Source organism: Jaculus jaculus, chromosome 16 (genome assembly GCF_020740685.1).
Source record: "Jaculus jaculus isolate mJacJac1 chromosome 16, mJacJac1.mat.Y.cur, whole genome shotgun sequence".
Taxonomy (NCBI): Eukaryota; Metazoa; Chordata; class Mammalia; order Rodentia; family Dipodidae; genus Jaculus; species Jaculus jaculus.
This window is the reverse complement of record NC_059117.1, coordinates 30,035,100-30,050,262: the sequence shown is the minus strand read 5'-3', so window position 1 is coordinate 30,050,262 and position 15,163 is coordinate 30,035,100. Positions and strand designations below refer to the sequence as shown.

Here is a 15,163-nt window from a genome sequence, read left to right as displayed (position 1 = left end):
TCATTTAAAGCTTACCTGGATTTGGCACACTGCCCAGCTTTTCCAAAACCTACTCACAATACCCTTTCACAAACAGTTAAAAACAAGCATACTGAAGAGCGTAGCTTTTAAACCATGTATCGGAAAAGCAAGGAACTTTTGAACGCAGGGAAGACAATTGCTTAGGAAAAGGCAAGTTTGCTTCTGAGTTAGTAACACGTAAAAACAGGATTAGTGGGTGGGATTGAGGTGTGCTCGGCTGCATAAATAGAGGCTCAGGGTTGCTCTGGCACACTCAGACCTCAGACGCCTGGACTGCACCCGGGGCAGCTCGCACGGAGCAGGTGGGTGGGAAGAGCCAGGTAAGACTCTGCACAATAGCTCTGCGCTTGCACCTGCTTGAGTGAGCTTTGGCCTCTCTGACTGCTGTGCCAAGTCGCAGGCAATCAACAGACAAGAGGAGTGCAAGTTTCCCAGGGCACTGAATTGGGCTTTGGAAAGAAGACAATGGAATTTCCAGAGAAAGCTCACTGGGCCCTTTCTTTGGCTAGAGCTGGAAGGGCCCTATTATATTCCTGCCCATCTGCCTTACCAACCTGAGGTTGAGGAGTGGTGACCGAACTTTCTCTACCTTTCAAGCAGGGGGTCAGAAGCCAGGTTCATCTCGGTCACCACCTAAGGCTCTGTTTCTGTCCCACTGGCTAAAGCAAAGGGAGCAGACTCATCCTCTGAGAGAAGCCAGCTCAGAAGGACTCCCTCACAGTACAGGATTGCAAAGCAGGAAGTTGTTTTCTTTGCCTGGTGAAAAGAATTCTTGTGTTTCTGCAGTTTAAAATTCATGGATGAGGCACTCAGAGGAGAGAGCGAGGTGCTTTCCTGAAGCAGGGCAGCAGTCACTGGACCTTCCAGCAGGTCCATTCCTTATTAAACACGGGCCAATACTGACTGGCCTCGGACTATCATTACATGTGCGTGCGGTGGGGGACTTCCAAATGATGAGTGTCTTCTCAGGTTAGCATTGGGTTCCGAGGGATGTACGAAGACGTTTATAAAGCATAAGTTTGGCAGGGAGGAATCTCCTCAGATCACAGAACTCAGTAGAGTGAATCTCAGATAGCCACCCTAAGCAGGATGTTTGCACAGCAAGAGTTCTATTGGCCATTCTTGAAGCATCCTGTCATAAAACATATGTGATATATCAATAGTTCCAACCAGTAATCTGTAGAGCTGTTGCAAGGGTCCTAATAGCCACTTTACAACAAGAACTGCTAATGGACTAAATAAAGCATTTGCCATGCATTTATCATTACTTTTACAAATACACATAAATGTGGTTATAAAAATAAAATATAAAATCAAATATTTGTTAATAAGTTGAAGGTATTTAATCTATATTTCTGAACTAACTCATATTCTAGAAGTATAATTCTCATGCTGTTATATTTTTTCTTTTTCACCTTAAGCTCTTTAATAATTTTTGTGATTAAAAAGAAATCATACTAAGAGGGTTGCACATTATTGACTTATAGTATGCTTGGATTGTTTATGCAGAGTATTAGAAGGCAAAAGTTATTATTGCATTTCTGTGTCTTTATGAATTAGAAAATGAAGAAATAGTGTCCCTGCTTTTGCTTGTCTTTTTGAGTAAGCCATTTGGTGATAACATGCTAAGTCCTGAACAAAATGGGTAAATACTAGGCCTCACTTGGAGTTGGTAACTAAGCAACTTTTCTTTACATCATTCATTGCTTAGTAAAGGTTCTCACTACAACTCTCAGATCATGTGCATCTTTGCTCTTGCAAGCACTAATAAATGACAGTCTATCGTGATTCCTGGGCACAGTTGATTTGACTTAATTCAAAAGCCACACAATGTCAGAAGTGGATGCTGTAGTTTCACATCACTTTCTGGACAATGTTAGTGTTTGGCTTCAACCAGATTCCATCTCCAGTGCCCATGTAATGGTTCACGGCCCTTAGGGGCGTGCAGTGCAACTCACGGGGCTTGCTAGCTCCCTCCTTCCTCCTCACTCATTGCACTTATTCTGCTGTTCAAATTCTTGGCCATGGGTATCTGCTGCAGTTTTTCATGGTAATTAACTGTGGAATAGCAGAGAGAGGAAAAGGGATTTTTAACAAAGCAACAGCCTTGGATTTATATCTCAGTGTTACGAATCTCTGAGAGTATTTCTGAGAGTGACCCAGAGTGCATTCCCACAGCCACATACCCACAAAGGCCCCACAGAGGACCCCAAGGATGTTCACACCCGCGTATCTTAAGTTATCCGAGTGGACTCAGATCTGGGCAGTTTTGAGTGCACTTTGACTAGGGCCAGAGCTGCATAAGCACAAGTCTTCAGTGACATGACCAAACTGGCAGGTTCTAGGTGAAATAAGGAATTGGTCACACTATTTCTACTTCATTGCTTGATGGCAGTGTGTCCATCTTAATGGAAAATTTTAAAATATGCAATTGTTTTAGGGAGGGAAAGTAGGAGCCAACACCAAAAAAATTGGCAAGATCCAGACATCTGCTGTGTGGCCATCTCAAACAGCTTCTCAGCTGTCTCGGAACTGCAGTTTCCAAGTCTGTAGAATGAAATATGGGGAAGGTGGAAGGAGAGGTACCTTCCAACAAGGTGTCTTCTAACACTACACCTTTTTCTTTTTAAAAAAAATTTCTGGGGCTGGAGAGATGGCTTAGCGGTTACACGCTTGCCTGTGTGAAGCCTAAGGACCCCGGTTCGAGGCTCCGTTCCCCAGGTCCCACGTTAGCCAGATGCACAAGGGGGCGCACACGTCTGGAGTTCGTTTGCAGAGGCTGGAAGCCCTGGCATGCCCACTCTCTCTCTCTCCCTCTATCTGTCTTTCTCCCTGTGTCTGTCACTCTCAAGTAAAAATAAAACAAAAAAAAATTCTATCCTTTGTTGTGTAACAAAAAAAAATTTCTGTTCATTTTTATTTATTTATTTGAGAGTGACAGAGAGAGAGGCAGAGGAAGAGAGAGAATGGGTGTGCCAGGGCCTCCAGCCACTGCAAATGAACTCCAGATATATGTGCCCCCTTGTGCATCGGGCTAACGTGGGTCCTTGGGAATCCAGCCTCAAACTGGGGTCCTTAGGCTTCACAGGCAAGTGCTTAACCACTAGGCCATCTCTCCAGCCCAACACTACACCTTTTTAAGTATAAATTTTAAGTGTAAATTTCCTTAGCAAAAGAGCATACACATGTAACTAGTTGCACGTTTCCTTAAAATGACTTGATCTGTTTCTATTGAATGATAAAAATACATTAGAGGGCTGGAGAGATGGCTTAGCAGTTAAGCGCTTGCCTGTGAAGCCTAAGGACCCCGGTTCGAGGCTCGGTTCCCCAGGTCCCACGTTAGCCAGATGCACAAGGGGGCGCACGCGTCTGGAGTTCGTTTGCAGAGGCTGGAAGCCCTGGCGCGCCCATTCTCTCTCTCTCCCTCTATCTGTCTTTCTCTCTGTGTCTGTCGCTCTCAAATAAATAAATAAAAAAAATACATTAGATATTGTTATATCCACTGATGGAGAAAGAGGTAGTTGACGACAGATACTCCATGCTAAAAATTCCTAGAAAAAGCCCATGCATGGATGGTAGCTTTTCGCTCCAACCTCATGTGTCCAATCTAGTTTCTGTTGCTTTACAGTATTTTGACACAACCTGCAGATTCCGTTTCTTTTTTTTTTCCCCCATGTAGATTCGCCATGGAGAAAATTTCAGTGTCAGCCTTCTTACTCCTTGTGGCCCTGTCCTACACCCTGGCCAAAGACACCACAGTCAAGTCTGGAGCCAAAAAGGACACAAAGGAATCTCGACCCAAACTGCCCCAGACCCTCTCCAGAGGTAGGAGTCAGCTTTTCGTTGGTGTCCAACTTCTTAATTAGGAAAGAGCTCCTAACCCTTGGTGACTATCCGTGCATGCTGAAGGTATTTGGGGAGGCTGTCTTCCTAGAGTTAGCATACTTGATATGTCTATACCGGTCATAACAACTACTCCCAGCAGACTTTGGGCTAAAACTATAATGGTTTTTTAATATACTGGTTCATTTTGTTCTAGGTTGGGGTGACCAACTCATCTGGACTCAGACTTATGAAGAAGCCTTGTACAAATCCAAATCAAGGTAAAGACTAGTGTTACACAGGATCCTATGGAGGCTCCAGAGAGCGCCACCTAGTGACCTTTAGCTATACATGACATCCTGCCTACTAACCATGGCGCTTTTGTGTCTCTCACAGCAACAAACCCTTAATGATTATTCACCACTTGGATGAGTGTCCACACAGTCAAGGTAACTTACTCTTCTAAATATGGTTTCTTTGATAGCCTTTTAGGTAGGGCCTGGGTTGGAATCACTCACCGTTATCTCGAAACCTAGCACACTTGAACAAGAAGACATCTTTTATGTAATAGATACATATTTAAGGGCTGGAGAGATAGCTCTACTGCTAAAGGCCCTTGTTTGCAAGATCTGAGTCCCATGTAATTCCAGATGTGCAAAGTGGCACATGCATCTTGAGTTCATGTGCAGTGGCAGAAGGCCCTGGTGTGCCCATGCTCACTCGTTCTCTCTGTGCCATATCCCTCTGCTCACATCAGTTCATTTCTACGCAAAGTAGCCCTGCACAACTTCTCAGGACATGGGCATAACAGCAAGCTTGTCACACAAACTGCTATCCCAGTCCAGGCAAAGCTCTTTCTCACGCTCATAAGCCAAACCTCACAGTACATAGTTCTTACTGCATTCAGGTCTTTCAACTCTGACCAGAATAGTCAGTCAAGCTGTAGTTAAAATACTGCAAGGCATCTCTTAGGCCAAGGTTTCAAATCCTTCCATAATCCTCTTGAAAATCAGCTCCAAAAGGCCAAAGCCACACAGTCATGTGTCTGGCAGCAACCCCACTCCTCAATACCTCTTTACTGTTGCAGTCAGGTTCGCATTGCTGGTAGAAATCACCCAACCAAGAGTAGCTTGTGTGGGGGGGGAGGGAGAAGAGGTTTATTTTGGCTTACAAACTCAAGGGGAAGCTCCACTATGGCAGGGGAAAATGATGGTATGAGCAGAGGGTGGACATAACCCCCTGGCCCACCTAAAGTGGACAACAGGAACAGAAGTGTATGCCAAACACTGGCAAGAGGAAACTGGCTATAACACCCATAAGCCTGCCCCCAACAATACACTCCCTCCAGGAGGCTTTAATTCCCAAATCTCCATCAGCTGGGAACCTACCATCCAGAACACCTAAGTTTATGGGGGACACCTGAATCAAACCACCACAGATGTCGTAACTCCTTTTTTGATTTTTTTTTTTGAGATCTTTAATATTTGAGCAAACTGTAATTTGATCATCTTTCCATCCTTTAATGATTTTTGGTACCCTCTACCCTGCCCCTAGCCCCTGAAGACTTTCCTTTATATTATTTTCAAATTATTTATTTTTAATTTATTATTTAGAAGAGAGAGAGGGGAGAGAGAGATTGAGCCCACAAAAGCCTCTTGCCAATGCAAATGCACTTCAGATACATGTGCTACTTTGTGCATCTGGCTTCATGTGAGTATTGGAGAATTGAACCTGGGCCAGCAGACTTTGCAAACAAGTGCCTTTAACTACTGGGCCATCTCCTAGCCAAAATTATTATATATTTAATGTATACTTGTTTATAGTGTGTCTCCTATGCAAACATCTGAACTCTATGGAAGTAACACATGCCTTTCTATTCACTTCACACTTTCCTATGCATAAAACTGTATCTCCCACATAGCAGCTATTCCACAAATAATAAGTGGATGGATGGGTAGATGAGCGACTGGATGAATGAATGAGAGAGTGAATACAAAATGCAAATGTTGTCAATAGTACAAAAATTATTTCACAAATCATTTGTTGAAAGGGAAAACTAGGATACTGTATTTAAAATACAATTCAAAGCCGGGCGTGGTGGCGCACGCCTTTAATCCCAGCACTCAGGAGGCAGAGGTAGGAGGATCGCCGAGAGTTCGAGGCCACCCTGAGACTACATAGTGAATTCCAGGTCAGCCTGAGCCAGAGTGAGACCCTAACTCGAAAAACCAAAAAAATAAAATAAAATAAAATACAATTCACACACACACAGAGAATAAGGGTTTTAATCAAGGTTAAGATGGATGCCTTATGGTTTTTTCCTTTTATTATAGCTTTAAAGAAGGTGTTTGCTGAAAATAAAGAAATCCAGAAATTGGCAGATCAGTTTGTTCTCCTCAATCTAGTTGTAAGTTCGCTTTTCATATCACCAATGTTTCCTTATGGCATATTATCTGAAATATAGATGATTCACCCTTTTCCTGTGCACCTCAGGCATGCCCCAGTAATTGGGATTTCCTTTAGGTAGTTATCTCATAGGATTGAAATCAAAGAGATTTATTAATAATCCATGACTTTAAAAGAATTTCTGATTTATTATTTATTACAGACATAGAGAAGGACACACACACACACACACACACAGAGAGAGAGAGAGAGAGTAAGAATGGGAGCACCAGGGCCTCTCACCACTGGAAAGGAACTCCAGATGCATGTGCCACCATGTGCATCTGGTTTATATGGGACCTGGAGAACCAAACCAAGTTCCTTAGGCTTCACAGGCAAGCACCTTCATCACTAAGTCATCTCTCCAACCCATAATCCGTGATTTTTAAAATCCCTTTCTCCATTGCCAGAGGTGAAGCCCTGACCCTTATGCCTACCAACCAAGCACTCCACCACTGAGCTCCATCCCTGATGCCTTTATTAATAATGTTTTTGTAATTTCTCTTTTTTGCAGTAATTAATTAGCATTACCTAATCAGAAAGTAATATTCTTTTGTGGTCACTAAGTCTGTGTTGCTGTAGTAATTGAATTTGTGTTTTGCAAATTACTTCTTTTGCCCATCCCTACAGTCCTGGCTTATTAATCCAGCACTGCTCTCCCGGGACAGCCCAGTGGCTTTCAAATCCACTCACACCTCTTGTCCTTCCACTTCAAACATTCCATCTCACTTCACCAGCAACACCCCTCCTGGTGTTTATGCAAATTCTTCCTACTCAGTAGGCAAATGGGAGTCCACTGTCCTTCCAAAAGTGAATTTAAAAATGACTATAAGGCTGAACAGATTGCTCAATGGTTAAAAGCTTTTTCTTGGGCTGGAGAGATGACTTAGCGGTTAAGCGCTTGCCTGTGAAGCTAAAGGACCCCAGTTCGAGGCTCGATTCCCCAGGTCCCACGTTAGCCAGATGCACAAGGGGGCGCATGCGTCTGGAGTTTGTTTGCAGTGGCTGGAGGCCCTGGCATGCCCGTTCTCTATCTATCTGCCTCTTTCTCTCTGTCTGTCTGTTGCTCTCAAATAAATAAATAAAGATAAAACAAAACAATTTTTTTTAAAAAGCTTTTGCTTGCAAAGCCTGATGAGCTGGGGTTCAGTTCCCCAGTATCCACATAAAGACAGATGCACAAAGTGGCCACACCTCTGAAGCTCATTTCCAGTGGCACGAGGCTCTGGTGTGCCTATTCTCTCTCTCTCTCTCTCTCTCTCTCTCTTTCTCTCCATTTCTCCTTGCAAGTAAATAATAACTGCCCAGCTCTAACTAATCACATCTTCTCTTCCTCGTGAGCATTTCTCACTTTCTGCAAAGTGCAACACCACCCGCAATTTCTTCTCTGTTTCCTTCCATAGATTCCTCTCCCTCTTCTATATCTTCATGTCCATGGTTTGCTGAATCTCAAGTTAACCCACTTCTATTTCATAATTTGGAATTCTCTATGGGCCAGATCATCTGCTCTTATGTTTAAGTGATTTTTTACACTAATTCCTACAACACATCCAACCATGCAGCAACTTTCAACTTGAGCTTGTCTACCAAGCATGTTCTCCCTTCCCATAGTTAGTGTGAACGTCACATGTTGCACACAGAATTGCTTTCCTTGTACAGACTTCTCAAATAGCTCTGCTTCCTTCACTCTCTTGCTCTTGTTACTTTTCTAGACTGAATTCTCCTGCTCACCTGTGCAGTCAAGAAGGTCCGTGCTGCCAAATTCTAAATATTGCAGAATGTTTCTTCTTCATAGACTCAGGAGCATGACACTTCGCCACCACCACCACTTGCCTAACCTCCTCTGGGCTCACTAAACACTCCCTACCCACCTGCTCACACATGCTGTCAGGGTAAGCACTCTAAACACCACACTGGAGTCTTGGAGGCTGTATTAAGGATCTATGCAATGGTCATGAATTATGTCTCAACAAATGAGGACACTGCAGCATGGTACACAAGACCACCCATGACAGGACCCTGAAGCAGATCTAGCATTTTCTTTCACCACTGTACCCTTGATCCCCAATACTTTGACCTTCCCAGTCGCTTGGCAACCCAGAAAGCACTTCCTCTTCACACCTTCACACATGCTGCCCCATTGTATGGAGTAGCCTTGTTTTCTGTTCATCTTGCAACATCCCTCCTCCCCTCCCTCCCACATCAGCAAGTCCTAGGGGAGCTTGCACCCCAGCACATTCCTATCACATCTCATTATGATCCTCAGCCCTCTTCCACTTTGTAACGCTCAGCAAATTACTCATTCATTAAAGGGAAGTGTGGTCATGCAACATCCATAAGTTCGAATAAAAACGGATAGGTGGATCCTGTGTTTCTATAATTCTTCAAAAAGTAACTTTTTTCCCCCTTTTTTCCATTAATCTGTACCCTCTTCCTTCATCCTGGATACTTTCCTCAACCATAACTCCTTATAGTCTCTGCCCCCTTGAACATTGCTTTTCTGCACATCATCCTTTCAGGTTTTTTCTTCATGTTCTACACTGCATTCTGTTCTATCTTATTATTTCATGCACAGTGCCTCTCCCTGTCTGTACTGTTAACTGTTTGTGGAAGAAATAACCCTGACGATACCTTATTTCATGGTACAGTGATGGGCACATTCTTTTGAAATTAGTTTTTTAGTTACATATAAGGTAGTGGGTTTCACTGTGACACTTTCATACCTGCTCGTTCTGATGACCCTCCTGCCCAGTCTTCTCGTCCACCCACTGCCCTCTCCTGATGGCCTACTTTTTCCTCTGTGTAGCCCCCAACTTCTGTTTTAATGTTGTATATATTCCATTATCCATTTTCCCTCTTAAACCCTCTCTTAATTCACTTACCTTCCCATGGGCCTCTTTCTGGTTCATGAAATCATGGACACCTTAAATTGTGGTAGCAAGTCTGAAAACAACTGAAGAGCAAACAAACTAAACTTGATCTTTTTTTTTCTCTCTTATTTTTGCCTGATCTAGTATGAAACAACTGACAAGCATCTTTCTCCCGATGGCCAGTATGTCCCCAGAATCTTGTTTGTGGGTGAGTAGAGTGTCAATGACAGGAGACACATTCTGAAGATTATGCAAGTGCTGCCTTATCACTTCCTGTTCTATACCCATTTGATGTCGCTTCTCTATGGCCTAGGTCACCAAGCTCCAGCAAGGGGCACGACATTCCAGTGAGGGTGACATGCCTTTAAGTTTCACAGAGTCCTTTCATTAGAAAATGTAACTGCCTACCTGTTTCCACAGGTGACTTCTCTCATCTGCTTGTTTGAACTTGCCCTTTTCTGTCTCAAGCACATCTGAGAAAGAAGCACCATGGTTCGCTCACTGCCCCCAGGTGCCTCAGCTTTGAACTTGAACTTATCTGGAGATGATCTAATAAACTTAGCAGAGGCTGTATGAGTTTGTGCCCATCACCACAGGTCCCAGCATGAACCTGTGCGTAGACTCTCTATATTATATAGATACGTGTTTGCTGGATAATATATGGAGTCTGTCTCTCATGGAAGTCATATTCATTTAAGGAGAATCCATGGTTAAATCCATCCCTTAGCATAACTCACTCCCACCAAGTGGTTCACCTAGGTAACTCAGCAAAGTTTGCATTTACAAAACAGGGAAGAGAAAAAAGAACAAGAGATAGCGAAGAAAAGGAGGAAGGCTAAAAGAGAGCTTTCATTTTATAGATTTGCTACAGCTGGGATTTAGAACAGTTGGAATCAGCCCTGGGAGGGTTCTGGAGGCTGCCTAGCCAAAACTTGTGCAGGACTTCTTTTCAGTCAGAAGGTTCTGAGAAAGGATCCACCATGCCCATTGCCTTTAGCCTTAGCTCCAACTCTACAACACTCGCTTGACAGCTCACTGGTCCTCCATGTGGACTGCATGTGAGAATCACCTGGAGACCTTAGAGACGAAGCTGCCCTGGCTGCCCTTCAAACCTATGACATCAGGATTTCTGGAGGTGGGATGCAGCAGCCACAGTTTTCAAGGCCCTCCGGGTGATTCCTATGCATAGCCAGGGTTATGAGCCAGCAGTAGGTGTTTAAAGGTCTTCTGTTAATTCATTACAAAGATTAAACTATTAACTACTGCCTGTGTATCCTCCTATGCAGAAATATCATTATTCAGTCTTTGTCAAGTAAATGTCTGCCTTTGTTAATTTACTGCTCTTGGGCCAGGTCCACCATTCTGAAATGTGACAAACTCAACAAGCACGTAGATGATTCTCACCTGCCCTCCTCTGCCCAGTTTTCAGACCAGTTGCACATAAACTGTGACAGGATGAATTTATCTGTTTTAGGGGTTTTGTTGTTGTTGTTGTTTGGTTTTGCTTGTTGAGATAAGGTCTCATGTACTCCAGGCTGACCTCAAACTCACTATGTAGCCAAGGATGACCTAGAACTTCTCCTGACCCTCCTGCCTCCACCTTCCAAGTTCTAGGATTACAAGAGGAATGTCCTACCACATCCAGCCTGACAGAATAGATTTAAACCTAAAGGAATGGAAAGAAAGAAAACTCTTAAATATCTATTTTGAAAGTGTGCCTGATTGATAATTAAGTACAAAATAGTAAGAGGCGTTCCATGCTTATTTATCTCATTCTTAGTGACTTGCATTCTTTTGTTTTAAAAAATACATATGGTGTTGAGGAGAAATCCCAGCAGTTAAGAGCAATTTTCACTTAAGCATGAGGGCCTGTCAGGCAGAGACCACCAAGTTTGACTTCCCAGAACCCATGTAAAAAAAAAAAAAAAAAAAAAAGCTGAGGCTGGACAGATGGCTCAGTGGTTAAGTGCTTGCCTGTGAAGCCTAAGGACCCCAGTTCGAGGCTTGATTCTCCAGGACCCACATTAGCCAGATGCACAAGGGGGTGCACGCATCTGGAATTCGTCTGCAGAGGCTGGAAGGCCTGGTGTGCCCATTCTGTCTCTCTCTCTGCCTCTTCCTCTGTCTGTTGCTCTCAAATAAATAAATAAAAATAAACCCAAAAAAAAATTTTTTTAAAGTTGTAGCCCCATTCTGCTAGGGACACAGACCGGAGAATGGCTGGAGCTTGCTGACAGTCAGCAGCTCTAAGCTGTGAGAGGAGAGATCCTGTCTCCAGTAAGTAGGCAGCTGAGTGATAAAGACAAGAGCACTCGATGTTCTCCTCTGGCCTCTACATGCACACACATGGAATCCACACATCGGCACATACATGTACATACACCACATGCCACAACACAATACATACACAAATTTAAAAAGAAAAAAGTTAAAAGCCAGCCTGATGATTCGTGCCTGTAAGCCCAGCACCCAGGAGGCTGAGGGAGGAGGTTCTAATGAGTTTAAGGTCAGTCTGTCTACACAGTGACTTCTACACCAGCCTAGGCTACAGAGCAATACCCTGTCTCAAAAATATAACAATAGTTATATAAATGAACAACTAAACACTAGTGTTAGACATGAGTTTTGGTAGTTCTTGGCAATATAGGTCAACAGAAATATGATCGCTAAAATTTTTTTTTTTATAATGTTTCCTGCATGGTTTATCTCCTCAGTCATGGTCCACAGGACTCTGAGAAGCCGTAGGAATATGCAGGCACAGACTCAAGGCCCAGCTTCATCTCCAATGTCCTGGAAAGGGACTGTACATCATAGGGCAGAACCCTGTGCTCCCCTACGCCACCAGGACAGAGCCTGGGGAGAGTGACCTCCCAGGATATCCACGTTGGAAGATCACTAAAATTTTTAAAATAAATTTGTATTACAGAATGCTAAGGTTTTCACTCACAAAACAAGAATAACAAAACAGGTATTGTCCTGTTCTTAGCCCACTTTTAATTTTTTTTTTTTTAAAGAGAGAAATGGCACACCAGGGCCTCAGCCACTGAAATCGAGCTCCAGACGCTTGCTCCACCTAGTGGGCATGTGCAATTTTGCGCTTGGCTCACCTTTGTGCATCTGGCTAACATGGAATCTGGAGAGTAGAACATAGGTTCTTAGGCTTCACAGGCATGCACCTTAAGCCACCTCTCCAGCCCTTAGACCACTTTTGATAGGATGGCAGCTTTAAAACCCTTTCTCTAAACAGTACTGTGCAGCTATACTCCCAGCGGTTAACAGCCAGAGGCTGGGTAGCAGAATGGATGGAGTGGAGCTCCACTGTGGGACACACTGCTCCTTTCTCAGACCTGGAAGCACGTAGAGGCTGTTTGGAAACAAAACATTCTGTCCCTTGTGCTTGCTCTTTGCAGACCCATCCCTGACTGTCAGAGCCGACATCACGGGAAGATACTCAAACCGTCTCTATGCTTACGAACCTTCAGACACAGCTCTGCGTAAGTGCCACCTCCAACTTGGATGTTGCCCAAGTGGCAAACTTGCCATAGGGATGGGATAGGAGGCCCCAGTTGAGGTGGGCAAGGATACAGAGAAGCTGTTTGATGAGAATGTTCTCAGACAAATTATCTGCTCTCGTCATCATTTTTTAATTTTTTAATCTCAATTGAGGATAAATCATTTAGGATGGGGATCTTTTTCTTTAGGAAAACCCAGTGGAAGACCTGGGTTTTATCCTAGGAACCACTTCTGATCAATTGCAGTGGCTGGCCAGAGCCTCACTGTTCATTATCCACACGCTGCTTCTAATTTTAAGTGAGCATGGATGAAATGAGCCACAGTAGCCATATTCTTCAGTGTGCACACACTGGACACCTTCATCCTCACAGAGTTTTCTGCCAGGCAGTGTTGACTCTGAATAGTTAAGTATGCTGGGAAGGAGAGACTGGGCCTGGTGAGCAGGGAGGACGCTGCCGTCCATTAGCAAGGTCTCTAGGAGGAGCTGCAAGGATAAGGGGAATCATGTGCCAAATACTGACCAGTCTTGAGAGCTGCATGTGAGTTAATATGACTGAACTCTTACAGGCAGGTACTCCATACAGGAACTACCACAGTTCCATGTAGAACAGGCATGTACTGTTATTTCTAGAAGTGACTAAGCAGTTCCTCGGTGTCTATCACATGGGCCTCTTCCTTCACTAGAGAGCACACCTCATTTTCACAAATCCCTGCTGAAGGGATAGTGATGGAGACATTTGGGCTGTGGAGCAAGTTGTTGTGGCACTTGCTAATTGTGTGACTTTGAGCAAATGATTCAGCCTCTGTTTCATTGTTTAAAAAATGAGTGCTAGCCAGGCGTGGTGGCGCATGCCTTTAATCCCAGCACTCAGGAGGCAGAGGTAGGAGGATCACCATGAGCTCGAGGCCACCGTGAGACTCCATAGTGAATTCCGGGTCAGCCTGGGCTAGAGTGAGACCCTACCTTAGAAAACCAAAAAAAAAAAAAAAAAATTGAGGGCTGACACTGGAGAGGCGGCTCCACAGTTAGAGGCACTAACTTGCAAAGCCAGACAACCTGGGTTTGACTACCCAGTACCCACATCAAAGCCAGATGCAGAAAGGTGGTGCACGCATCTGAAGGTCATTTGCAGTGGCAAGAGGCCTGGGCATGTCCATTCCCATCTCCCACCTTGCAAATAAATAAACAAAAAAATCTTAAAAAAAAAAAATAAACATGTGCTAGTAGTTTTCTTGATGAAATCATGGCAAACACACCATTATTTAGCATTTATGTTTCACATGATTTTTTTTCCTAATTATTTTTATTTATTTATTTATTTATTTATTTGAGGGAGACAGATAAAGAGAGAACGGGTGCACCAGGGCCTCTAGCTACTGCAAACGAACTCCAGACGCGTGTGCCACCTTGTGCATCTGGCTTATGTGGGTTCTGGAGAATCAAATCTGGCTTCTCAGGCTTTATAGGCCCTCCTCATGCTTTTAAAATAACTTGCAGTCGCTGCACACACCTAGCAAGTATTTTTCATGAACACGATTTAAATTTTGCTTCTAAATTAACCAACATTGTTTGCTGTTGGCAGAGCTTGTAGAGATTTTGGGGGGTGGGGAGAGGAGACTGGAGGGGAGCTGAGATTGTCACAAAAAGCCATTACGTTTAGCTATAGGGAAACATCTTACAATATGATTATCAACATGACTGAAAAGCACCCCATTAAACAAACCCATTGAATAAGTTTGGATATAAGATATGAGGTTTATTGTATTTACTGGTGTGATTTCTGACGCCATCTCAATTGCCCTAACTTCTCACCCGTTAGTGTTGGACAACATGAAGAAAGCTCTGAAGCTGCTGAAGACAGAATTGTAGAGGAAGAACAAACCCCGCAAGCTCTTCACTTGGTCTTGGGCCTGAGGCTGGGAACCAGAGCCTAGACCAGAGGAAGGAGAGGCCCTGTGCAGATGCTGGTTAGATTAGGGTTTCATGTTGTAACAGCTATGTTGGCTTTTTTAATATATGGTTTCAAGCATACATGTGTGAACACAATATTGTTACCTGCTATAGTAAGGCATGGATTTTCTAAAAAATAAATCCTTTTGTGGACACTCGAACTGAAGGTGTTTCATAGTGAAGCTATCTGGGCTGGAGAGATGGCTTAACGGTTAAGCGCTTGCCTGTGAAGCCTAAGGACCCCGGTTCGAGGCTCGGTTCCCCAGGTCCCACGTTAGCCAGATGCACAAGGGGGCGCACGCGTCTGGAGTTCGTTTGCAGTGGCTGGAAGCCCTGGCGCGCCCATTCTCTCTCTCTCCCTCTATCTGTCTTTCTCTCTGTGTCTGTTGCTCTCAAATAAATAAATAAATAAATAAAAACTCATAGTGAAGCTATCTGAACACCCGGTATGGTTGCATTTTCCCGTCACCCCAGTACCTGGGCAGCTGAGGCAGGAGCATTACTGGGCAGCCTGGGAGACAGAGAGAGACCTCCCCCATCT

At 43.9% G+C, this 15,163-nt stretch overlaps 1 protein-coding gene and 1 non-coding gene across 3 annotated transcripts; one reads left to right on the top strand and one right to left on the bottom strand.

Annotated features, from left to right (window-relative positions):
• Positions 1-233: 233 nt before the first annotated feature.
• Agr2 (anterior gradient 2, protein disulphide isomerase family member) lies at positions 234-14,783 on the top strand. Of its 2 annotated transcripts, none has more exons than XM_045136090.1 (8): positions 234-341; positions 3,701-3,846; positions 4,061-4,124; positions 4,240-4,292; positions 6,177-6,250; positions 9,303-9,366; positions 12,569-12,652; positions 14,492-14,783. In XM_045136090.1, exons 2-8 carry the CDS (start codon positions 3,708-3,710, stop codon positions 14,539-14,541), a joined length of 528 nt encoding a protein of 175 aa, XP_044992025.1. In that variant the 5' UTR covers positions 234-341; positions 3,701-3,707; the 3' UTR covers positions 14,542-14,783. The 2 variants fall into 2 exon arrangements, with proteins under 2 accessions (XP_044992025.1, XP_044992026.1); XM_045136091.1 differs by having other exon boundaries at positions 246-323.
• On the bottom strand, positions 11,843-12,046 carry LOC123455428. Its single transcript, XR_006633905.1, has one exon. It is a non-coding gene; the product is annotated as a small nucleolar RNA SNORA73 family (small nucleolar RNA).
• Positions 14,784-15,163: the final 380 nt, after the last annotated feature.